The sequence below is a fragment of the Poecilia formosa genome, unplaced genomic scaffold, assembly GCF_000485575.1.
Source record: "Poecilia formosa unplaced genomic scaffold, Poecilia_formosa-5.1.2 Scaffold17, whole genome shotgun sequence".
In the NCBI taxonomy this organism is placed as follows: Eukaryota; Metazoa; Chordata; class Actinopteri; order Cyprinodontiformes; family Poeciliidae; genus Poecilia; species Poecilia formosa.
Window position 1 is genome coordinate 2,024,309 of NW_006799956.1, and position 26,687 is coordinate 2,050,995.

Genomic DNA, 26,687 nt, shown 5'->3' on the forward strand with positions numbered 1-26,687 from the left:
AATTATGGTATCGCAATACGTGATGGAGAAAAGGAGAACAGACATTACTTCCTTTACCGAAGACACAATGCATTATTAGAGTCCCAAAGAATTGGTAATTTAGAACATGGCTGTTGTTCAGCGAACTGGGATTATTGACCTCTGATATGTTTCTTTTCTCTCCAGTTCAACAAGCACTTGTTTGTGCACATCGGACAGTCCAACCCCAGCTACAGTGATGCCTACCTGGAGTCCGTGGACATCCGGCAGATCTACGACAAGTACCCCGAGAAGAAAGGGGGCCTGAAAGAGCTGTTTGACAAAGGGCCACACAACGCTTTCTTTCTCGTCAAATTCTGGGTAAAGCCCTTTCTGACGTCTGTTTCAACTGCTTTATCGGCATCCGGACCAAATCTGTCTAGTTTTTAAATGCCGCGTCCTCAGTCGTGTTCCCCGTCATGTAGAAGTCGAAAATTTCCTACATCATCGTCTAATCCTCCCCAAGTCATGGGGGTAAAGTGAGCATACTCTTGTTAATGTTTTGTAGCACCTGTTGGCTGTTAATGGCCTTGCGGTGTTAACTGTGTTGAGACAGCTTAAGCATTGGAGTTAAAGGCCTTAAGTTCGATTTAGGGCCAGAAAGGATGGAAAGTCACCACTCCTGTGACCTTATCGGTGGGTTATCTTCCATCAGAGTGAGCATTGCTGTGCAGAGAGCTTCTTCCATTACTGTATTTGTATATGTCTGTGATGTGTGTGTGTGTGCGCGTGTGCGTGTGTGTGTGTGTGTGTGTGTGTGTGTGTGTGACAGCAGCCTTGGCAAGAGTGGCAGGCCTGATCTTTCAGCAGGAGAAATGTGATCCCAGACACCTGTCTCTGCACTATTAGCCTGAATCCAATGCTCGTGACCCCCCACACTCCTACACCCAAGATCCTTATTTATAGATACTCCCCTTACACACACACGCACACACAACCATGCACAGATGTCCATGCAACGCTCTTAAATCACGGTTAGAGACAGTGACACTTTGAAAGTGTTAAGAGAGTAAAGAATGATGACAATATGAGGGATACAGAGAGACGGCAAACAATCCAGCAAGACAAGGTGAACATCGTCCACTTCTGATGTCCACTGTATGTGTTTCCATCCATAGGGCACTTCATTCACTGTTTGTGCTGGAAATAGGGAACAAATAATGAAAAATGAATCCTCATCTTAATCACTTTTCTGTGCTGATCTGTGCATATGTTTCAAATCCTTTTCCAACTCAGTCCCAGAAGATGATTCATGATCTGTCTTCTGTTCATATCCACCAGATTTTTTATTTAAAATCTCCTTGAGCCTCAAATGGTTTAAAATGTCCTGGACTGCAGCAAGGTCTCCAGAGACTTTGTAAGAGAAATATAATCCCACAGCATCACACGTCCTCCACCATCCTTAACATGGGGCTTGAGGTGCATTTTTACATATTCAATAGTTATTTATAACTTATTCCTCTGTCTGCAAATTGAAGAGATGGTTTTAGCTTGGCAGCACAGTTAGAGAAACACTCTTAATTTGTCTCGTTTTGTGAACATAAAACCAGGCTAGGAATTTTAATGAATCAAGTTCTAAGTGTAAAACTATGATACACTGTTCAGATACGTGTTTTTTCTTAAAATACATACAACCTGTACTGTTTAGGCCACAGCATGGGTGTCCCTGAAGTGTAAAATATTTTTAAGGACAAAAGAAGAGTGGTGTGTGTGTGCAGCGTCACAGATTAATGAGATTCATGAGTGTCTTCGGTGAGTCAACATGCTTATCGTTCCCCGTTTCTAAAAAACATTTACTCAGATGCACGAGTTGCTTTTTAAGGTAGTCAGAAATATGTGGAAATATACGTGGGAGAAACCCAGAGATGCACTGATCAAAATTTGGGACCAATTTTCAATCTTTGCTTTTATTACTTTAACCCTGGTCTGCGCGTTTTCTTCAGAAAAGGTTGAACCTTTCTGTTATCTGCTTTTCGTTTTACTTTAAATATCTTTCCTGCGCTTCCATATTTAAACACCTGACTGATCCTGAAAGTAGCTGACTTTCTTCCTCCTTCAGAAGTTGTTTCCAAACTAGACTGTTGTTGTTTTCAGTACAACCAGGTGCAGCAGTGTGTGTTACTACTAATCACATAATAAATCTGATTTTTAAATTTTCTGAATCACCAGTCACTGGTCAACTCCAGTCAAGCGGAAAATTGGCTAATTTTGATCGCTAGCACAGATCGTAGCATCTGCACAGAAAAACTAATTATCTGTGGTTTTATCTAAATAGTTGGAGGTCCTGACAGATTAGAGGTAGAGACAACAATGTAGTTTCTCTATAAATTATAGGTTGAGGCTTATATGTTTTAAATTTGAGGTCCATTACTAGCTGGAAAAAAAAACCCCACATGGACCTGCTAGTTGGTCGCAGACGTTCAGGACGCAGGACACCGAAAAGGTCGAGTTCAAAGTGCCGCCCCGCTTCTCACTCCAGCAGATAGGAGTGTATTTGTGGCATTACCCTTCTTGCATGCTTGACGTCCACATTATTTATTGTAAAGAGATAAAAGACATTGGTGAGTGGCACTGCGTTTGGATCGGCCCTCTCCATTCCTTGGACAGAGCAGCTGGTGGACCCATGGTATTTGATTTGGGGGTTATGGGAGGAAGGGGATGACTGACTGTGCCATATATCATAACAAAAAGCAGAGCAAGACAGCAATAAAGAAGAGATACAAATAGGGATGCAGACAGCGCGAACAAGAGTTGGGGGATCGCAGCAGAAATTCTGGGTGGCGTGTAACCAACGAGACATCCGTCCGTGAAATATTACTCTCTTGGTTGGTGTCAGAGCCTGGTGGAGTCGACGGTTGCGACATCCGCAGCTCGGCGCGTGAGATGAAAACAGGCGCGTAACACTTTGTGCCCTCAGTTTGCTCAGCTCGCCGTTTCCCAAGGTGATCGTCCGGTCCTCAAGGCATCCATGACAAAAACACACAAACACAACTAAGCAGCTGTGGGGGGGGGGAAAGAAAAGCAAGATTTCTTACTGAAATCCTTGACACACCCCAAAAATGTGATTAAAAAAAAAAAAAAAAAAAACATTATAAAAGATGTGAAAACCTTTTTCATTGTGCCGCTGCCAGGAGGCAGGTCATGACTGTGGGGGTTGTGAGGGTGGGGGTGTGCCGAGGCGCAGGTTGGCATGGGGACAGTGACAGGCGACTGACCCACCTCCAAAGCTATGGTATTCTAGATTGAATTTCCTGCAGACCCTCCTGTCGGCCACCGGCTGCCCGGCTCCTCTCCCCTTCAGCGCCCGTGGCCCTGTCCTAACGGATTGTCTCACGCCTTTGAAGTGCAGGGGGAATCTGATTTGAACCGGCTCGGCTAAATTGTTACACAGCCAGCCAGCCCACCGTGATCTAATCAGCCAATTGCACGCTGATGATTGTAATTGGATGAATTCCCTCGCTGGCTGTTAGGGAAGCAGAGGACGGCGGTTTGGGGAGGGCCACTGGGCCCCAGGGATGAAGACAAATAGAGAAATTACATGAGCTAGGGATGAAGACAAACGGGGTGATGAAGAGATGAGGGGAGGCTGAGCGGTGTCTCAATGGCCCATTAGAGGACAAGAGCCCGTCAGGGGGAAAAGGTAAAACAGGCCAGCTGTCTGACAGAGGAGATGGCACCTCAGTCTGATCTGTAATCTGATTATACCTGCCTCATTTCAAAGCTGCACCACTGGGCCAATCTGCTTCGACCCGAGCAGCAGGGAACACGACCGTCGTCTTCCTTTGAGCTCAACTCAAGGGAACATTTTGTCCAAGAAGATCATGTATTGTAAACATGAAAGGAGGAATACAGTATAAATATTTACTAAAAGAAAACTCGGCAAGTACCGTTACCTTTTACATCCGATGCCACAGGCTGGGTCTTTTTCTAAGCAAGAAATTGGTCTAGTCAAAGCACACTTTATTATTTAGATTATCTATGTAGCTACACATTTTTTCTAACAGTTCGGACATGCGGAAAAAACAGCTAAGTTTACCATAAGATAGGGATGGACAAAAAAGTTTGAGCTGATATCGATATTTAGTACTGATATTGCTGTGGCTAATAACCAGTGTTTACAGGTATTATATATATTAAATATATTTCACTTCCATTTCGACACCTTGAAAGAAACAACCACGACGCTGACTTCACTCATCTGTCTCTGCTTTCTCAGTAAAGATCCCAATCAAGACTTTGACTTTATTTGAATCATTTTCCTTTCTCTTCGCACTAGATGCACTACGTAGTAGGCTGTGAATTCATTTAGTGAAGTGTGTTTTTGTGCGTCTTCCCTCAAGGCGGACCTCAGCGTAAACCTGCAGGACGACAGCAGCTTCTTCTATGGCGTGTCCAGCCAGTACGAAAGCTCTGAGAACATGGTCATCACCTCGTCCACCAAGGTNTTTCATGTTAAAAATAGAAAATGCAAGCAGAAAGCTTGACGATATATCTAAAACACAGGATTGTGATTTCTACCTCTGAATAGAGTTCTCTGCTGCCTCTGCACTGCAGCACACAGAGACAGTTACCAGTTTTCTTCAATGCAAACACAAGACTGCTTTCTATGTGGAAATTTCCCCCTGAGAAAACTGGGAGTTGTTTGGGTTCACATGCGCACCAGGGAGAAATGTCGCTCTGCATTCCGTCCAAAATCTGATCACTTTTATTGGTTGACAAAATGCCTGATGGGGTCTAGAGCGGGTGTCTGGTTTCCTCTGATTACTGTGCAGGAAGTGGGATGTGTAAGGTCTGACCGAAGCGTTAGTATGTCGGAGAAAATGTGAAATCCTTCCCGACGTGCGTGACGGACGTGACTGCCCCACGTGTTAACTCGTGGCGATGCGGTGCCAAGTGGAAAAACAAACGTGTTTAGGAGGTGACGCAAACGCTTGTCAGACCTTTTCTTCGTTCTGGAGTTATTTAACTCGATCAGGTGTGTTTAATTATTGTCGTTACAAATGACTCTCTTCATCAGATTTGGGGAAGATTTATGATTGCCCACAGTAAAAGGCGATATTCTATAAACAAGGAAACACAAACCAGTTGCTTCACCGCGCCGGGCCTCCCGTCCCTGGCCTGTGTCCTGTCTCTCCCGAGTCCCGTCTGAGGATCGCATGGCCTCAGCCTCCACCTGCTCCGCCAGTGTGACCTGTCTGTCAGCAGCGCACAGACACACACTCACCGCAGAGATATGAGCTGAGCTAAGGCTCCCGGGGCCACTCTGAGCCTGATGCAAGCCCTCACACACAAGACTGTATACTTAGTGATAAACTAACACGATACACTTACACTTAAAGCGTCCGGTGCTGACACACTAGACAGCCACGACGCTTTTCTGCGTGTGTGTTTGCAGAGTGATCCGTACATGCATGGGGCGTTGCATATTTGTTGATTTTATTTTCTACTTTTTTTGTGATTTGAGAAGTTGTTTTAATTCATTTTTGTCAGACTGGATACATTTTTATGCAGCATTTATACCTCCTAACTTTTTCTTTACCCTCCCATTTTATTTTGTAACCAATTTCATAAAATTGTACTGATACTTTTGTGACCAAAGTATCAGTTTATGGCGTTTTATGCTGTGGGTTTGTTTATCTGCAGTACTGATAGCTGCACATAACCTATGGTAATATTGATGGAGCTGAAAAAAGAGCAATAATGAAAGAAAAATTTATTTCGCACATAGGATGTTCACCTCTCACTAACCAGACTAACAGAATATTGTTTAAGAACATTATTATGTATTAGACATCAAAGTCTTTGTGTCAATTGAAGGAGAATTTGTGGCAAGTCTGGGAAAAAATGTCAAGCAAAGCTTCTACAAAGTATTAACTCAGGGAGGCTGAATGGAAATGCACACCACAATTTAGGAGTTTGATTTATTAAAAACATATTGAAAAGCCATGCGTCTTTTTCTGTTCACTCTATCACATAAAGTCTCAGTAAAGTACGCTGAAGTTTGTGGTTGAAATGTGTAAAAGTTCACTGGGTATGGATACTTTATGCAAGGCAGTGTACAACTTTACACGAGGAAACACTGTCTCATTGTAGACACTCAGAAGTGTGATCAGGCATGCATTTGGTCTATTCTATTGTACTGTTTCTATAAATATGTGCACAGAAATAAGCTGCATGTGCAGCACATCGGATTTTGCTGGAGACTGTTATCCAGCTAATAATGACAGGATTTTCCACCATGTTCTTTTACATATTGTTTTCATTTTTCAATACCTCATTATTATTTATCTATTTTAACATTTCGTTCAAGGTTTAAAATACAAATTTAACGGAAAGAGGAGACCGATTCTGTAGCTAAAATGTTGAGGGGAAAAACTTTTCTGTTGTTTCGGCAGGGCGGAACGAGTTGATAGCGAGGTACATCAAACTTCGCACGGGGAAGACACGGACCAGGAAGCAGGTGAGTTTCTCTCCGAGTGCCATTTGCTGCAGCCTGCTATTTTTGAACGGCTGCAGAAAATCCTGTTGAGTGATGCACCGACATCCCGTGGAACCCACCACCCGCCGCCGCTCCGCCACCACCACCCACCTCCTGGCCGGAGAGCCAGAGACGATGATTGATTTAGGGCCGGGGCCCAATGCACAGATGCTATAGGATCATGTGTCGGTGTTGTTTCTTCAGCACCTCGTGGATCTGGTGCTTGTTAGACGGGAAGAAGAAGCTGGGGAATACTGTGATTCTGATGGAGGAGGGAAGCGGGAAGGCGAGGAATTCGGAACGTTGTCTTACTTTCTGAATTATTGATATGGAAGGACTGATTTATGGGCCGGTGACTGATGCGTTACGAAGTCATCTGACCACGTTAGACTGGGAATGAATGGAGATGAGAAGCCAGGAAGGGTCAGAAAAGGATTCAAACTAGATAATAAACCTGATGAGGGCGTAGAGGGACACCTACTGGTTTATAACCTGTTAAAGGTCTGTCTGCATGTTTTAGTTCAGCTGTTAGATGTTAGTTAGTTGGAGCTTTATTTCACCAATAATTTCACCCATTATTTACAATAATAACATTTTTATTCTTCAGTTATATAGTAAAAAACAATATTTACCTTTGGAACACATAGCTCCTCTTTCCTGATTTTGATTCACTTTAATTTTAAGAACAAGTGTTTATTATTATTATCATTATTATTATTATTATTATTATTATTATTATTATTTCAGATTGAGGCTCTTTGTGTATTTTAGGGAATGAGCTGCATCACTCTGGAGAAAGTGTGAAATATCTACATTTTGAGTGAGTTCAGATCATAATTCTGTTACATTTTTAACATGTTTTGAACAAAAGCAAAAATTGAAACTAGAGTGACGTCGTTAATGGCTGTGTGGAGCATTTCTGATTAGCAAATTGCAAAATATTAGAAAAACAATTGAAATATTTTTAAAATGTCATTGTTAGATAAGGTGACATCACATTGTGTGTCTTTGAGAAGAAGCAGGAAACAGGAGTCTCTCAGTCATATTAAAACAAAGAGAAAATAATTAATTTATGGAATAAACTAAATTAGTCCAGTTAGTACAGCTTAGCTGCACTAAACGCTTCTCATGTATATTCTAGATTATAGATCGAAGTCTAGCTCTTTGTTGTAGAAGCCAGAAGGGTATTTTGCAGAACCTTATGTAGAAAAAACCAGGCGAATAAGGAAAATAGCTAAATTACATCTTCTTTGTAGACAACTTCTACACCAAAGAGTGTTGTGGTGGCGTTTTGTTGAAATCTATTCACTAATTGAAAAACAGTATGAGTCCGATTCTGGTCTCTGTGCATCTTTAATTTGAATTCCCTTTGTGTGAGGTTCTGCTTCACTTTGTGCCGTCTGTCGTTGTCTTTGTCTTCCAGGTATCCAGTCACATCCAGGTTCTTGCCCGACGGAAGGCCAGGGAGATCCAGGTGAAGCTCAAGGTACGCTACGTGAGTCAACTTTTATTTGCTTTTCATCTATTTTTTCCACTTTAATACCTCAAAATGATTAGAAAACACCTTTTCCCTCTCCAGGTTTTACCCTCGGTAATAAAAGTTTTCCTCTACGGTTTACCAAGGGCTCACACATCCCTGCCTCTTCAGTACTTTCTCAGTTTGCATTACTCATCCGCATACACTTACATGCTCACAGTCACAACAGGCAACGCGCCTCTCCTTCACCTTGGACGCCCGCCACCAGGGTTCAGCTGGCAGGGCTCTGCACCAGTCACAGGGTTGGCCCCAGCGGCCAGCCTTTTTAAATACGCCTTTAGTGTAACTGAGATCCCTGCCACATGTAACCCCCATATTTCAGCTATGCCCTTGTGTTCGCCAGTTCTGGGAACAAGAATGCACCGTGTGGCCTTGCCTATTTGGGCAGGGTGGCAGGCGCTCGCAGCCCGCTGCGGTTCGGAAACTGCTGAAGGAGGAGATTTGAAAACTCAAACGTTTTGTCTCCAGCTTGTCCGTCGTCCTTACTGTTTGTGAGGATATGAGTATTTTACGGTTTCGGTGCCAGAACCGACACATCATCCTGATGCCTGCTTTGACTTCCAGTACGACCTCTAACAGAACCTGGTTGTCATCGCTGGCTTGCTCCTGCCAAAGCAATAAACTTAACTCTTGACCCAAAGGCCCTCCACGGTAATATTACCTTCTGTCCAGCTCTTCGCCTGGCAGGAACTCACAGATGATGCAAGGTGGCCTCAGCCTCTCATTTCCCTTTTTAGGGCAGCGCTTGTGTTAGAAAGAGGACTGATGTTTACTCACAGTTAGGCTGATGAGAGCTGTTCTTTAGTCTGTTTGTCTTATGCTGAGCTGTTTGTCCATCTCTACAGGATCAGGCAGCCAAAGACAAAGCCCTCCAGAGCATGGCCACCATGTCCTCTGCTCAGATCATCTCACCCACAGCCTTCCAGAACAAGATGGCTCTCCAGGGTCTCTCGAGACCAGCTTATCCTACTGCTGGTGGAGTAAGTCTTAAATCACACAGAGAAGTTGGATTTATGTGTTTATTTTTGGACATTAAATAAATTCATTTTAGTTATCTGAAGTTTTCTGAATAAATGTTTTCTCCAGATGACGCTTCCGATCTTGAGAGACTTTCTGATTTATTTTTTTTTTTTTAATGCAGACATGCTTTTGTAGGGATGTGTGTGGACTATGTTTTAGATTTATTTTAATGCAAAGGTGTGCATCCTTTGGATATTTCTACATTTTGTCACAATACATGCTACAGTGGATTTATATTGTGGCTTATCAACAAACCAACTTAACACTTCCGGCAGCGATCCAGCCAAATTTGCAGTACCTTAATTCCGCCACACGTAGCGCTGTCTGAAAATTCCAGTGGTTTCTGAAAGGAGAGACCTTGTGCTTTCCAGGTAATATCGGGTTATTACGGTAATTTCACTCCCGTTGTAGCAAGGAGTGAAATTAATCTGACGAAACACTCTTTTAAATCGACGGCAAATTACGAAAATAACTCACCAGATGTTGAAAGTTCCAGTTGTTATGGATAAATGGGCAAATATATATTAACTCACAGGATATTCAAAGAACTGCATACAATTAAAATAAGCAAAAATATGCAGGCGAAGATTTGAAACTTAGGTCATAAAGGAGTAAAGAAGCTTAAAACTGTGAAGTGGGAGGGAGTACATGGTTCAACATCTGTTAAAATCTTAAAAGTGTGCATTCAGAGGCTTTTACTCTGAAAAAGCCAACACAATTAACTGCCTTCTGAAGTTGCTCAATTAGTAAAAAGTCCACCTGTGTATAATTTAAAGTCTAAAAGTCTATAACACAACGTTCCCTTTGTAAAGCATGGTGGTGGCATCATCATGCAGTGGGCATTCATTTATACACATACAAAATGACTTGACAGCATTGTAGAAAAGTCAAGTCAAGCTTATTTGCGCAACACATTTCAGCAACAATGGCAGCTCAAAGTCCTTTACACCTTAAAAACATCATATAGTAACCGATTGTGAAACAAGCAGTAAACATTGCATTTTCTCAAATGCTTCAATCAACATCGTCAAGCAAATATACATCAAATATGTCTGTATTTAACATGTTTGTCAAATACAGTAATGTAATTTCCATCACATTCAAAAGCAGATTAACCACAATGACTCCAGAATAATCACTTTTGAAGTTTCAATTATTTGTTTCTCTTTTATTTATTTTTTTCCCCCAGTTCTGGCACGGGACAATTCCAGCTCAGACAGGAGGCCATGAGGAGTAAGTATCCGTTTTTTGCCGTCCATCAGTGATTTGTCATTAACTCAATAGTCACCAGATAGATTTCAGTCAGAAAAAATAACTTCTGAGCAAATCAAAACGCATCAGTGCTTTTAGAAACAGAGGCCCTCAGCAGCCTGGTGCTCGGTGCACCAGGCTGCTCCTCGCGGTCACTCAGTCCAATTAGTGAGTACATGAGACGGGGTCGTGGGGCCGAGAAGCACCATAACATGCCTCTCCTTCTCTGTGTCTGTCTCTCCCTCCCAGCATTAAGCCCTTCTCCCAGCAGAGTTATGCCATGCAGGCGTCAGGCCCGACCCCGATAACAGGTGGGTGCTCCTTCTCTCCTCTGCTGCGTTGAAAGACACCCGTCATGTCACCGAGAAACGGGACGACTCGGCTCCGTTTGTGCAAAGCTCCGAAAAATGCCTCTGGTTTTTATGTCTTCACGAGTTCTGGCTGCGTCCCATTCAAGCAGCACATTTGCACACTCACTGTTTTGCAGGTTATGAGAGCACAGCAGGACTGTCCATGTCTCCCGGCGCCCCCCCTTGGCAAGGCAGAAGTATTGCCAGTTCCAGGCTGCGGATGCTGGAGTTTTCCGCCTTCCTGGAGCAACCTCAGGACTCGGAGACTGTGAGTTCAGCTGCCTTCATCAGTCTGCGGCTTTGTGGAGAGTATCTCAGGTGTTCTAAGGCAAAAAGTGGCTAAAATAAATTAAAAAAACTGAGCTGAGTAAGATTTTACCAAGATATTAATGTAATTTTAGAGCTCAGATCTGAATTAAAATTGCAGTTTTAATTAAGCAGGGTAGTTTTTAATATATGATGGTTTGCAAAAGCAAACTTTGTTTTGCCAGTGTGTCGTCTGTTTTTCTTTAGACCATTCTATAATTCTCGCTCTAGAGGTTTTTCTATTTAAAGTAAATTCTGAAATCCACATTGTTTCATTTTTTTTAATAAAAATTAGACACATAGGGCTCTCCACTCTTAATGTGACCCCTGGTAAAATTGTGTAAAGAGCCTAAAAAGGACAAGCTCCATCCTTGTGAAATGTTAAAAACATTAGAAGGGTTATGAATGCGTCCAGCATATGTATGGATAGTAAATAAAAAAATAGAGACGAGTTGTTCTTTTTCTGTGAAATTATGGTATCGCAATACGTGATGGAGAAAAGGAGAACAGACATTACTTCCTTTACCGAAGACACAATGCATTATTAGAGTCCCAAAGAATTGGTAATTTAGAACATGGCTGTTGTTCAGCGAACTGGGATTATTGACCTCTGATATGTTTCTTTTCTCTCCAGTTCAACAAGCACTTGTTTGTGCACATCGGACAGTCCAACCCCAGCTACAGTGATGCCTACCTGGAGTCCGTGGACATCCGGCAGATCTACGACAAGTACCCCGAGAAGAAAGGGGGCCTGAAAGAGCTGTTTGACAAAGGGCCACACAACGCTTTCTTTCTCGTCAAATTCTGGGTAAAGCCCTTTCTGACGTCTGTTTCAACTGCTTTATCGGCATCCGGACCAAATCTGTCTAGTTTTTAAATGCCGCGTCCTCAGTCGTGTTCCCCGTCATGTAGAAGTCGAAAATTTCCTACATCATCGTCTAATCCTCCCCAAGTCATGGGGGTAAAGTGAGCATACTCTTGTTAATGTTTTGTAGCACCTGTTGGCTGTTAATGGCCTTGCGGTGTTAACTGTGTTGAGACAGCTTAAGCATTGGAGTTAAAGGCCTTAAGTTCGATTTAGGGCCAGAAAGGATGGAAAGTCACCACTCCTGTGACCTTATCGGTGGGTTATCTTCCATCAGAGTGAGCATTGCTGTGCAGAGAGCTTCTTCCATTACTGTATTTGTATATGTCTGTGATGTGTGTGTGTGTGCGCGTGTGCGTGTGTGTGTGTGTGTGTGTGTGTGTGTGTGTGACAGCAGCCTTGGCAAGAGTGGCAGGCCTGATCTTTCAGCAGGAGAAATGTGATCCCAGACACCTGTCTCTGCACTATTAGCCTGAATCCAATGCTCGTGACCCCCCACACTCCTACACCCAAGATCCTTATTTATAGATACTCCCCTTACACACACACGCACACACAACCATGCACAGATGTCCATGCAACGCTCTTAAATCACGGTTAGAGACAGTGACACTTTGAAAGTGTTAAGAGAGTAAAGAATGATGACAATATGAGGGATACAGAGAGACGGCAAACAATCCAGCAAGACAAGGTGAACATCGTCCACTTCTGATGTCCACTGTATGTGTTTCCATCCATAGGGCACTTCATTCACTGTTTGTGCTGGAAATAGGGAACAAATAATGAAAAATGAATCCTCATCTTAATCACTTTTCTGTGCTGATCTGTGCATATGTTTCAAATCCTTTTCCAACTCAGTCCCAGAAGATGATTCATGATCTGTCTTCTGTTCATATCCACCAGATTTTTTATTTAAAATCTCCTTGAGCCTCAAATGGTTTAAAATGTCCTGGACTGCAGCAAGGTCTCCAGAGACTTTGTAAGAGAAATATAATCCCACAGCATCACACGTCCTCCACCATCCTTAACATGGGGCTTGAGGTGCATTTTTACATATTCAATAGTTATTTATAACTTATTCCTCTGTCTGCAAATTGAAGAGATGGTTTTAGCTTGGCAGCACAGTTAGAGAAACACTCTTAATTTGTCTCGTTTTGTGAACATAAAACCAGGCTAGGAATTTTAATGAATCAAGTTCTAAGTGTAAAACTATGATACACTGTTCAGATACGTGTTTTTTCTTAAAATACATACAACCTGTACTGTTTAGGCCACAGCATGGGTGTCCCTGAAGTGTAAAATATTTTTAAGGACAAAAGAAGAGTGGTGTGTGTGTGCAGCGTCACAGATTAATGAGATTCATGAGTGTCTTCGGTGAGTCAACATGCTTATCGTTCCCCGTTTCTAAAAAACATTTACTCAGATGCACGAGTTGCTTTTTAAGGTAGTCAGAAATATGTGGAAATATACGTGGGAGAAACCCAGAGATGCACTGATCAAAATTTGGGACCAATTTTCAATCTTTGCTTTTATTACTTTAACCCTGGTCTGCGCGTTTTCTTCAGAAAAGGTTGAACCTTTCTGTTATCTGCTTTTCGTTTTACTTTAAATATCTTTCCTGCGCTTCCATATTTAAACACCTGACTGATCCTGAAAGTAGCTGACTTTCTTCCTCCTTCAGAAGTTGTTTCCAAACTAGACTGTTGTTGTTTTCAGTACAACCAGGTGCAGCAGTGTGTGTTACTACTAATCACATAATAAATCTGATTTTTAAATTTTCTGAATCACCAGTCACTGGTCAACTCCAGTCAAGCGGAAAATTGGCTAATTTTGATCGCTAGCACAGATCGTAGCATCTGCACAGAAAAACTAATTATCTGTGGTTTTATCTAAATAGTTGGAGGTCCTGACAGATTAGAGGTAGAGACAACAATGTAGTTTCTCTATAAATTATAGGTTGAGGCTTATATGTTTTAAATTTGAGGTCCATTACTAGCTGGAAAAAAAAACCCCACATGGACCTGCTAGTTGGTCGCAGACGTTCAGGACGCAGGACACCGAAAAGGTCGAGTTCAAAGTGCCGCCCCGCTTCTCACTCCAGCAGATAGGAGTGTATTTGTGGCATTACCCTTCTTGCATGCTTGACGTCCACATTATTTATTGTAAAGAGATAAAAGACATTGGTGAGTGGCACTGCGTTTGGATCGGGCCTCTCCATTCCTTGGACAGAGCAGCTGGTGGACCCATGGTATTTGATTTGGGGGTTATGGGAGGAAGGGGATGACTGACTGTGCCATATATCATAACAAAAAGCAGAGCAAGACAGCAATAAAGAAGAGATACAAATAGGGATGCAGACAGCGCGAACAAGAGTTGGGGGATCGCAGCAGAAATTCTGGGTGGCGTGTAACCAACGAGACATCCGTCCGTGAAATATTACTCTCTTGGTTGGTGTCAGAGCCTGGTGGAGTCGACGGTTGCGACATCCGCAGCTCGGCGCGTGAGATGAAAACAGGCGCGTAACACTTTGTGCCCTCAGTTTGCTCGGCTCGCCGTTTCCCAAGGTGATCGTCCGGTCCTCAAGGCATCCATGACAAAAACACACAAACACAACTAAGCAGCTGTGGGGGGGGGGAGAAAAGCAAGATTTCTTACTGAAATCCTTGACACACCCCAAAAATGTGATTAAAAAAAAAAAAAAAAAAAACATTATAAAAGATGTGAAAACCTTTTTCATTGTGCCGCTGCCAGGAGGCAGGTCATGACTGTGGGGGTTGTGAGGGTGGGGGTGTGCCGAGGCGCAGGTTGGCATGGGGACAGTGACAGGCGACTGACCCACCTCCAAAGCTATGGTATTCTAGATTGAATTTCCTGCAGACCCTCCTGTCGGCCACCGGCTGCCCGGCTCCTCTCCCCTTCAGCGCCCGTGGCCCTGTCCTAACGGATTGTCTCACGCCTTTGAAGTGCAGGGGGAATCTGATTTGAACCGGCTCGGCTAAATTGTTACACAGCCAGCCAGCCCACCGTGATCTAATCAGCCAATTGCACGCTGATGATTGTAATTGGATGAATTCCCTCGCTGGCTGTTAGGGAAGCAGAGGACGGCGGTTTGGGGAGGGCCACTGGGCCCCAGGGATGAAGACAAATAGAGAAATTACATGAGCTAGGGATGAAGACAAACGGGGTGATGAAGAGATGAGGGGAGGCTGAGCGGTGTCTCAATGGCCCATTAGAGGACAAGAGCCCGTCAGGGGGAAAAGGTAAAACAGGCCAGCTGTCTGACAGAGGAGATGGCACCTCAGTCTGATCTGTAATCTGATTATACCTGCCTCATTTCAAAGCTGCACCACTGGGCCAATCTGCTTTGACCCGAGCAGCAGGGAACACGACCGTCGTCTTCCTTTGAGCTCAACTCAAGGGAACATTTTGTCCGAGAAGATCATGTATTGTAAACATGAAAGGAGGAATACAGTATAAATATTTACTAAAAGAAAACTCGGCAAGTACCGTTACCTTTTACATCCGATGCCACAGGCTGGGTCTTTTTCTAAGCAAGAAATTGGTCTAGTCAAAGCACACTTTATTATTTAGATTATCTATGTAGCTACACATTTTTTCTAACAGTTCGGACAAGCGGAAAAAACAGCTAAGTCTACCATAAGATAGGGATGGACAAAAAAGTTTGAGCTGATATCGATATTTAGTACTGATATTGCTGTGGCTAATAACCAGTGTTTACAGGTATTATATATATTAAATATATTTCACTTCCATTTCGACACCTTGAAAGAAACAACCACGACGCTGACTTCACTACTCTGTCTCTGCTTTCTCAGTAAAGATCCCAATCAAGACTTTGACTTTATTTGAATCATTTTCCTTTCTCTTCGCACTCGATGCACTACGTAGTAGGCTGTGAATTCATTTAGTGAAGTGTGTTTTTGTGCGTCTTCCCTCAAGGCGGACCTCAGCGTAAACCTGCAGGACGACAGCAGCTTCTTCTATGGCGTGTCCAGCCAGTACGAAAGCTCTGAGAACATGGTCATCACCTCGTCCACCAAGGTTTGCTCTTTTGGCAAGCAGGTGGTGGAGAAAGTGGAGGTAAGACAGTGGAAACGTATCAAGAATCTCTCTTTCGTCTGCAACATCAAAGGGACATGACCGTCCTCTCCCTGAGTGAATAACCGCTGCTGGTTCAGATGGATTCCAGTCAGGTTGCCTCTGCTCTGCGGTCTGGAAACTGACTCATAAAATCTCCCCAATCTGACTAAGTTTTATATTTCCAGTTAGCCAAACAGAGTCGCCGCTCCGCCCCCATGCAGTGCTGATGGATTGTACAATATTAACACACACACACACACACACACACACCATATTTTCTGGTTGAGACATCTGCCTCTGCAGGCCACACGTGGTTATATTTAATGGTTTCATTATTTGATTACAGTTGTCACGTGAAATGTGTTTAATGTCAAATCCAGCATGCCATATGCTGCATTAGATATATTGCATTACTCACATTACGGCTCGTCCCATAGATCCTCTGTATCCATTTAAGTGGAGCATATATCCTTGTCGTTTATTTATTTATTTTTTCTTCCGTAGGTGGGGATATTTTTAACCCTTTCCTGGGTTTTTAGTTCACATTTCCTCGTTTATCTTCACAGACGGAGTTCGCTCGCTTTGAGAACGGACGATACGTGTTTCGGATCCACCGATCCCCGCTGTGTGAATACATGATCAATTTCATCCACAAGCTCAAACACCTGCCTGAGAAATACATGATGAACAGCGTGCTGGAAAACTTCACTATCCTACAGGTACTTACAGGAACGTGTGGTTGATTCTGATATGTGGGAAAGCAAATAAATTTAAATGCGTTTTGGCCTTTCATCCACACAAAAACGATTCTTTGTGAAAACTCGGACCAAAGAGGAGATACGAGAAAACTCTGGATGTGTCCCATGTGTACAAAGTAATTGTTTTTTAACTACGTGGCGGAAATATTTGTTTTTAACAACATGCATGTCTCCAGGCATGTTACCAACATACGATAGCGTATTTTAAAGATTACTGCTTATCATTTTCTCAAACTTCATTGTGTTGATTTTCGTGTTTTTTTTTTCTTTTTTGACGAGACCCACAGGAAAGAGTGTCATCATTGTTTCTGAACCCCAAACGCATATAAAAGTATTCACACCCAAACGCAAACTTCTATATATTTCAATTGGGTTTTATTTGAAAAAGCATGGCATGCATTTGCATGCCCCCTCCCCCCCCTCGTTTGTTTGCTGATCATTTCATGCAGTCAGCTTGACTCTCCTGAATGAGCCGCTGTGCTCCTCAGACAACAGGCACTGAGGGGAAAGTGCGCCGAGTGGAGTGTATCACCGCGACAAGAGTTATTATCAGCAGCAACGTTCAAAGAATTTTGTGGTCCTTCTGTTGACGGTCGCATTCCTGACAAACGAGCCTGCGGACAATAGCCACATTGAGCCCACGCCGACGACCACAGGGCAGCATTGAGACATTATGTGTCTCAATGGGCTGATTTAGTTCAGTTTAACCAACAGCTCATAATCCCATAAAGACAGCAGATACATGCAGCACAATGCATAGTGCCTCTTGTGACAAGTGTTGCATTCACAGGTCAACAGAAAACAATGAGTGGCTGAAGCTGTGCGCTTGTGTTGTGCCTGTAGCGTTGCCATGGCGTTGTCATGGTTCTCCGAAATGCTATAGGTAAATATTAGCATCATATATATAAACACAAGATTGCTGTGCCATATTAAAAAAGTCTGGAAATTGTAAAACTTAATTTTAATAAATTTTTTTTTACCAGAATTCTGTGATCAACTTCTGCTCCATTTTTATAGGGTCAGTCTGACTTTTCAGGAAGAACTACTACATAAGACTAGGACATTTTTAAATCTTCCTGCTGTGTGTGGCCATTACCTATTTATGTGTCGAGAACAGGTAACGTGTGAGAAAGCAATCACACAAGACAAAAGGAATACAGAGGTCTCGTTTTAACCTGTTTACCACTTCATATTAGTCATATTAGTGCTGTTAGCATTACTGTTCATATGTTTTGGGACTGGGAAACTGGGATTTCCAAAAGGCTGACAATATGTCTTAATCTTGCACGTTTGATAATAGTGCTAAAAGATTTGAAGAATAAAACAGCCTTTCTTTACTCTATTCAGCCTTTCTGTTATCTCCTGAGAGTCTTGCTCTCTCACAGCCTTAATGAACAGCAAATCAATATATACAGCATTTTAAAAAAAGCATACTTTTGACTAGTTTCATCTTTTCGCCAACAAGTGTTGCTAAACACATGACCTGACGGTGCTTAGTATGGTGCATTCAATGACTGGAAAAAAGTGGATTGTTGAGCCAGAAGACAGATATCAATAAAAGATAGAAATCTAAATTGATTTTAAAAAAATGTATATATATATTTTTAGCATTGATTAATAGGTCAATCGTTTTCTTTTATTTAATTTGGTAGATTACAAATTGCAACATCAAGGCATATGTGTAATATGCCCCAGTGTTACAAACCTTTATTTGGTAAATTCATTGATCAGTGTGATCTTTGAATATTTGATAAAGAACAAATGCATTCAAAAAAGAAAACCAGGTCGATTTCACTGCTTTTTATCCTGGAGATGCTCTTAAATCAGGACTGTAAACTCAACCTGTGGTGCCTGAAAGGGTCTAGTGAACTAAGCACTGAAACTATCATATTATTTTACTAACAATACAAGTATATAATTGATCACAAACTGCATATTAAAGAATCTGTGGTTAGTAAAGGATAATACAGTCCCGACCTTTCAAGTACAAATTTTCAGGTCAACATCACCGTCATCTTATTTAATAATTTGTGGTAAATATTTTGCTCTCTAATATTCAGAATTTCATAAAATCTGCTGGAAAAGTTTGGATTTTTTTTTAAATTTCTGTTGAATCTTTTTTAATTCTTCATTATAAACTTTGTAAAAGTACATGATTTGTACTGTATGTTCACCTTGCTACCCCTCTGAATAACAGAGGAAGAATAAATTCCCACTTAATAATGTATAACTTTTAACATCTAAAGGTAATTCATAAGCAAAATAAAGGAATGTCAGTTTAATGTCATGGATGGATAGGGATGCAGAATTTCCCAACTATGTGAGATAAATCCATAAATATCTGGACCTGTGTGTGTGTGTGTGTGTGTGTGTGTGTGCGTGTGTGTGCGTGTGTTTTCCAGGTGGTGACAAACAAGGACACTCTGGAGACCCTGCTGTGCATAGCTTACGTCTTTGAAGTGTCCACCAGCGAGCATGGCGCCCAGCATCATATTTACAGGCTAGTCAAAGACTGACAAGAGTCGCACTGGTGGAACTTGCCAACTCTTAGACCCTTTTGTAGCGAGAGTTAAGCAACAACAACACACCAAAAAAACAAAAAAACAAAAGCCGCAGAGCTTAAAGCTGCAATCTGACAAGTTGTTTGGGAACTCGGAGAAACACTGGCTGCGTCAGCGTGCGCACAGGAACACTACTACTGCTGAAGAAGACGATGAACTGCGGAAGCTGAAAAGGCTGTGAAAAAGTGAGGAGGAGGACCATCCTACACTGTGTGGTCTCGATACCAAAGGAGCCAAACGCGGCCGACACAAGCTGCATGAGAGAGTTGACATTGGCGGTATTCTTCATCGTGTTTTAACTAGAGCTTGTTTTAAATGTAGATTCTTTTACCAACGTGCATGTGGAGGGGGTGTGGAGTTGGATTGCCTCAGGGTGCCATCTAGTGACTTGAATTAATATTGCAAAAAAAGAAAAAGAAGATTCAAGATCCCTCTTTTTGCACATCCACAGATCATAACTGATGGTGCCAATATTTTACAGCATTTCAGCAATCATCTACAGAATCACATTCATCTCTTAACAAAGTTAGGGTGAACTGAAAGGTGTATTCACTTTGTTTGGCGTCGATTGTCGAATGGATCTCGTATCGTCTTCTTGTCCTTGATTGACAACAGTCCGACTCCAACTGAAGGCACATTGTAACACTGTTAACCTGAACTAAATGGGATCTGTAAGCTGAAGTTGTCTGCATATGTAAGTTGGCCTGTGTCAGAGTGAAAAACACGTGTTTCACACACAACTCCTTCTGTTGCTGGGTTTTTGTAAAGTGTGGTATGAATCTAATGACATATATAATTAAAGGCAGGATTTCTCCCGATGAAACTACAATTTAATGAGTGCATTTGGGAAAACTTCATGCACAGTGCTTTGCAAAAATATCCATACCCTTTGAATTTTTGTTGTCATGTTACAACCACAAACTATAAAAGTGTATTTCGCTGAGATTTTCTTAGGAAGACTAATACTAAGTAGGGCATAATTGCGAAGTGGAAGAAATAAGATATATTCAGACCTACCAAATCATCTCCGTCCACCTAAGCCGATGGGATTGCAAAGAGCAACAGTCAGGAAGACAACAGTAATTCTTGGGTAACGCTGGAGATCCACTGCTCAGGTGAAGGAATATGTGGCAATTGGCTTGTCCTTCAAAACTCTGGCCTTCATCAAAGAGTGGTAATAAGAAAGACATTAGATGTACTGCCTAAGGAAGTAGAAGGTCTGATAATACTGGAATGTTTTTAACTACATGCAAAATACTTTGGCTGAACATACCGTCTTGTGCAGTTCTCAGATCAGAAATTAAATTCTCAATTTATTAGATTATCAAATCAGTGTGTCTTTTGTCCACATCAAAGAAGCAGATTCTCATTTCTTTGAACAAGTTGCAAATGCTTTAGAACATCAATGCAAGTGATTATGCACAGTTCTCTGCTGATTCACACATTTTCAATTGCTAATGTCATGTTGATCAAAATGTATTATAGGGGCCTCTCTTCAATACTCTCAAGCTCCACAATGTACATTAATCGTGTCAGTCTTAACATGCAAAATGCTTGAACAACTTGTCATGTCAAGGGTTTTTCTAAATCTGTCCTTAATTGGGAAGTTGCTCCCAGGTGAATCCTGAGTTTCTCAGAGTAAATGTCTGAAGCATCAGATTAACCAACGATCCAACAGTTTTCCGACATAGCTCAAAAGTACACCACATGATCTGGCAAATAGCCAGACCACAACACAATGCTACATTTTGCCAATGGAAGGACAAGGATTTGGATGAGGTCAGCAGTGAGACAGAAGAGGAAGAGGAGTGAGGCTGAGGACATATTCTAGTTTTCAACGCTCCAACATCATCAGGTAATGGTTTGCAAATCCACAAGATACTGACCAAGTTCCTCTGACACTTCTCTTCATTTTTAACTCCATTCAGGAATTTTTCTCAGCATGGAGATGGAAATAATATGATTGCTTGCCTCATACATAGATGGCCCTTCTGGCTGCTATGGATGCAGTGTGTGATGGCAGAGGCTGGATAAAGTACTAACAGATTATTTAGTCACTATACTGCAAGAGAAGATATTTTTCGTGACAGGGATGAGAATTTGTGGCCCAAAAGCCAATAATGTCATGACAGGTATAGGAAGATGTCACTGTAATTCCTACAAAACTGCACAATTTTCCTTAAGGAGATTGTCTCATGTTCTCATTTCTACTTTTTTTTTTCTTAAGCTCTGCAGTCTTGTCTTTTCCTGTGCAATCACATGATTCAGTCAGCAAATTACAGTACAAACAAAAAAATTTAATCTTGACAATACATAATCTCCAACAATTACAACTTACAATACTTGTCACATGTTCATTGACAAAGATATTTACTTTTCAGAGATGAACTGAAGAATGACTTTTGCAGATAATCCATGCTGTTTTGCTTTCTGTATAACTTGACAAATTTACTATAGATGAAGGTTTCCAGCAGGACAATGACTTTAAACACACGCACAGAGCCACAGTAAAAGTGTTTAGATAAAAGTATACTTATGTATTTGAATTGTTCAGTCGAAGAAACTTGTCATCAACGTGACTACCATAAGCCGAAGCTATTTTGCATGAAGGAATGGGTAATAATCTCAGACAAAACACTGGGTCTACAAAATGGACTTAGTGGGGCTGAATAAAGATAAAGAGAATGATTTGATACAAGACACAAGATAGAGCACATAACACCAGTTTTGAAGTTCCTACACTAGTTCCCTGTAGCTCAAAGCATAGACTTTAAAATAATGTTGTTAGTTTATAAATCACTGAACGGTTTAGCACCACAGTACATTAAAGATCTGTTATTGCTGTACCAACCGTCTAGACCCCTCAGATCTTCTGGTTCTGGTCTGCTCTGCATCCCCAGAACCAGAACCAAACGAGGAGAAGCAGCATTCAGTTTCTATGCACCACAAATTTGGAACAAACTTCCAGAAAACTGTAAAACAGCTGAAACACTGGGTGTCTTTAAATCTCAACTTAAAACCCATCTGTTTAGAGTTGCTTATGGCTAAATTAGGATTAGAGTGTGGGTTTTGATGCCTTCGATGTTTTTATCTTTACTTTTCATCTATTTATTAATGTCACATACTGTTTTTATTTTTCTTTAATTGTGTAAAGCACCTTGAAATGCCTTGCTGCTGAAATGTGCTATACAAATAAAATTTGATTGATTGATTGAAGACAAAATGTGGTATTGTAATATCTTATTCATTACACAAAAAGGCAAGAAACAACCCAAAAATATGCTTGATTTACCCTAAGAAGAGCCATTTAATCAATTAATAATTCTACTTCACAATAGCCAGAAAAGGGGATGAAATCACAAATAACCTTCTGAAGTAGGAAACTGTCTCCATCTGGTGGCGTAACTATATCATTACACTTTAATCAACAAAATTCAGTGTCTTAATTCAAAAAAGCTTTTTCGTTTGCACATATTTTCTACCCAGAACTCATCAGCTGTTGTATTGTAATCGAAAGTCGTCGCATCAGCCTCTTTGTTGATCAGTTCTTAGTTCAGTTCATTGTGTTTCATTGTTGTACTGTACAAGCCGGTCACTAACAATTTTTGCTGGACAATAAATTGTTCCCCATAATTATCGCGAAAAGCGATAATATTGTTGCTTTTGGACTATTTTCAAGTTTATATATTATTATTGGCATTGGCATAGCAATGCTGGTTCATCCTCCCAAACATAAAAAAAACACCTTTAATTAGCACTGAAACCGGAAGATATTTAAAATGTTCAAAATAAAACAACCAACAAGGAAAAAAAGAAAAAAAAAAGCATGAACGCAGCTCTGTTCGGACTGGGCTGGGTCTCCTCCTTCTCCGGGACTCACCTGGAGACGAACTCCCACCTGTAAAAGCAGACCGCTGCATGCGCCACGCCTCTCCTGGATATGTGCGCCCTTTGTCCAGACTGGGGTTGAAACATGGTTTGACTGACACTATGCGCGATGATTGCCACACGGGGTCTCCTGACGGTTTTGAGTCTGGTGTGCCACACTGAGTCGATGTGCTCACCGACCTCCTACTACAAGAACTGCTGGATCCGTCGGTTCCCGGGGATCTTCATCGACATCGAGGAGTCTCAGAGAAGAGGCGCGCAGCTGCTGAGGTCCTACCCGGAGGAGACGGCGCTGAAATGCAGCCGCAGCTGCTGCCTCACCAGAAACTGTGAGCTGCGTTTCTGTAGTTGTCCTTTTTGGGTTTGCTGGTAACTTATGTTCGTCTGTTTCTTCTCTTCTCACAGTTTCCTGCAATCTGGCCATATTTCACTTTGATACCACACAGGAGAACGTGAACTGCGTCCACCTGCACTGTCCAACTCTGGAGAGTTGCATTCTGAGTCACAGGGAGAACGTCGTCCTCTACAACATCACAAAGGGTAAGGAGAGACACCCGGAGGACGTTTTTTTCTTAACTAAAACTTTTTTTAATTTAATGTAAAATAAATAAATAAATAAAACATTGGATCTCTAGTCTCAGTAAATCAAGGTCTTAACTTTAGCATTTGCATTCATCTCCCCTTGAGTCCACAACACACTAGAGACTAAAAAGAAAACAACATAGCTACATAAATTAGAATACAAAATAATACAAAAGCCAATTTATTTCAGAAACTTAATCACCAAGTAAAACACATTATATCTTTATTAGACAAAGACAGATGTTTTAACACATATTTCTCATTTTCTGCTAACAACTTATTTTAAAAAATGACATTTAAAAGTAGAATGTCAAAAACTATTTGTATTGAAAATTATATTTAACACTTACTTAAAGATTATTTGCATAAGGTACATTTCATCTGACAGACGAGATTCATTTGGATTTATTTATATTCTAATTCACTGAGAATGACTGTAATTCATCTTAAACATTTTCCACATTTGCTCACATGCCAAATCAACAACTTCAATGTATTTTATCTAAATTATGTAATAAACCAACACAACCCATCATTGCTTGCTTAGTGTGACATCAGTATCAGTATCAGTTTAGGAGAACGGACACATCTGGGTTGGTTTTGCTGCTGTGCAGTTTTCTTTCCAATTTCAGGTCCATTACAGTCCCATTAAAATAAATTGAATTTTAAGGTTGTAAGAGAACGGCAACCTTCCCAATGCCCTTAACAGATTACTTATGGCATATTTTAGCAGATATTTGTATTCAGCTTTAGGTCATTACTAAAAAGTAATGAAGAGTCTCTGGGTCATAGGATGTAAGATATAAAATACATCTCTACCTGTTCCAGGCATGGATCCTGATCTGTTAGTGTTTGGGAAACACTTTACCTCCAACGTCCGCGTGCTACCCCACCACTACAGCAGAGTGAACGCTTCAGATCCGCTGCCCTCAGACAAGCGAAACTTCATCCATCCGCCTCCTCATCCCGTGCGGCCTCCCACCGCCGTTCCCTCTGTGAAGCCATCCATTCCACAGACTGAAGCGGACACCACCACAACGCAGCGGAGCACCCGTCAACTCACGACCGATTCCACAACTAAATCAGCCTTCACCGAACAAACCTCCTCATCCTCCGACAATCATGTCCAAACAACAATCCTGACTACCGCTGCAACATCTGCTGAACCGAGCATCACCACATCAAACCCCATTACGTCTCCAACCTCCGTTGACCTGGAGACGCCTGCGGGGTTATCTACAACACCCTTCACATCCATCCCAGCCACCACCGTTCATAAGGTGACCAGCGGCGCTTCAGCGACCACAACTCTCACAAGCGAGACAGAGCGCAGCAGCAGCAGTAACGGCAGCATAGACGTCACCGCCGGGGGGAACTACACCGCAGGCGGCGATGAAGGTCAGGAAGTTGGTGAGGACGACACCGTGGAAGAGCCGGGGTCTGGGTGGCATGTGGCTGCACACACTCTACTGGTTGCTGTGGCCATTTGCGTCACACTGCTGCTGAGCTGCTGCTGCTCTGTGCTGCTGGTGGTGAGCTGGAGGGGCCAGAGGAAGAGGGTGGGCCGCTATCGCACATCGTGGAGAGGGAAGCGAGCTTCCATGCGTCTGATTAAGTATGTGCTGGTGAAAGAGAACTACTGAAACACTGAACTGGTACAAGAAATGAGGTGATGCTTAACCGCAGTAGGCATGGGCCTTCTACTAGTATCAAAGTATACAAGACTTCTTAGAAGTTACCAAACCGCTACAATTTAACAAGATGTGAACGTTTTCTTTGGCTGCACGGAGTAACATATTACCACACTGCATCAATATGCTGTGAACTGCTGGTCAGCTAGCTGAAAAGGGCATACTACATTTTATCCTTTGCTTACAAGAAAGACAAATGTTCTTGTTTGGAAAATTTTTCAAACTACAAGGGGCAGCACCTCTTATTAACCAGCTGAAATCAGCTTGTTGCACATGCATAACTTTAGTTAGAGCAGCAATAATATTCAGCATTCTAAAACTACCAAGTCAAAAGCTTCAAGATCTAAATATTAAGAACTAGAGGCGCACACTTGTTCAATTACTTAGGACAAATTGCATCTCAGCTAATGACTTGGAAGCATTTAGGCATGCAGACTTCTCAAAGATGACTTGCCGAAATTCAAACTGAGCGTAACAAAGGATCAGAAGAAGGGATTTAGGTGGTTTTGACTGTGGCATGGTTGTTGGTGAGACAGACAGACTGGTCTGAGTATATCAGGGGCAACAATTCACACAGGTTCACCAAAATCAAACAATATCAGAATGGAAAAATGGACATCATCTGAACAGGGTATCTACAGGTTTCAGTACATCACACTGAAAACTTTTTAACAGGGCCGTGCAGAGACCACTAAAGGGGCAGGTGCTCAAAAAAAAAGGGGGGGCACATCTAACCGCATTCTAGGACAGAATATTAAAGCCACACAGCTTTCAGAGTTTAATAAACAATGATAAATTACAAAATTGTGAGATATACAATCAAAGCTAAGGAAAATCTCTATACAGAGCATACAACTATACATATGTAAGATAATTTATTAGTCATTTCTTTCTGCGGGTCTATTTTGTTATAGGAAAGTATTGTGATATTCAAACCCGCAATTTAGCAAGATATGTAAATCAGAGCTGGTGGTTTAGCTCTGATTTACATATTTTGTATTTACAGAATTACACTATTAAAAATATAAACAAGGGCACAATGCAACCTTTAGTGTACTGTAATCTATAAAAAAAGAGCTGCCTGTTTGCTACACTTGCAGGGGAGATGAAGATGGTCCATTCAGGAAAGCAGAGCTGCATCAAACTTTAATGTGGAAGTGCAGAAAAAAAAAAGAAGCAAATATTGAATTGTTAATACATGTCACCATGAGAAAAGCCAACTGAGTTTTGCTTAAAAAAAAAACTTTTTTTAAAATTAAAATCACACATTTTTGTCTCATG

The 26,687-nt window shown here is 41.7% G+C and overlaps 2 protein-coding genes across 4 annotated transcripts in view; both read left to right on the forward strand.

Moving 5' to 3' along the window:
• The window catches only part of tead4 (TEA domain transcription factor 4), a 36,113-nt gene extending 16,052 nt beyond the window's left edge, over positions 1-20,061 (forward strand). For 2 of the 3 annotated variants that reach the window (XM_016668802.1, XM_016668803.1), the window contains exons 8-12: positions 166-339; positions 4,359-4,460; positions 15,888-15,926; positions 16,493-16,645; positions 19,087-20,061. In XM_016668802.1, coding sequence (XP_016524288.1) covers positions 166-339; positions 4,359-4,460; positions 15,888-15,926; positions 16,493-16,645; positions 19,087-19,200 — 582 coding nt within the window. In that variant the 3' untranslated portion in view covers positions 19,201-20,061. Of the gene's footprint in view, positions 1-165; positions 340-4,358; positions 4,461-6,385; positions 6,479-7,919; positions 7,983-8,878; positions 9,014-10,242; positions 10,287-10,553; positions 10,616-10,791; positions 10,923-11,594; positions 11,769-15,785; positions 15,927-16,492; positions 16,646-19,086 lie in introns of those variants that run through there. The other variant, XM_007546743.2, reaches the window with a different exon arrangement.
• A 2,990-nt stretch (positions 20,062-23,051) lies between these two features.
• mansc4 (MANSC domain containing 4) lies at positions 23,052-26,101 on the forward strand. The gene is made up of 3 exons (XM_007546828.2): positions 23,052-23,462; positions 23,539-23,673; positions 24,544-26,101. Exons 1-3 carry the CDS (start codon positions 23,243-23,245, stop codon positions 25,356-25,358), a joined length of 1,170 nt encoding a protein of 389 aa, XP_007546890.1. The 5' UTR covers positions 23,052-23,242; the 3' UTR covers positions 25,359-26,101.
• The last annotated feature ends 586 nt before the right edge of the window (positions 26,102-26,687 follow it).

Coding starts and splice junctions, on each gene's coding strand:
- mansc4 (XM_007546828.2), top strand. CDS start 23,243: ATGATTGCCACACGGGGTCTCCTGACGGTTTTGAGTCTGGTGTGCCAC. Junction 23,463..23,538: donor CTGCTGCCTCACCAGAAACT/GTGAGCTGCGTT, acceptor CTCTTCTCACAG/TTTCCTGCAATCTGGCCATA. Junction 23,674..24,543: donor CCTCTACAACATCACAAAGG/GTAAGGAGAGAC, acceptor TACCTGTTCCAG/GCATGGATCCTGATCTGTTA.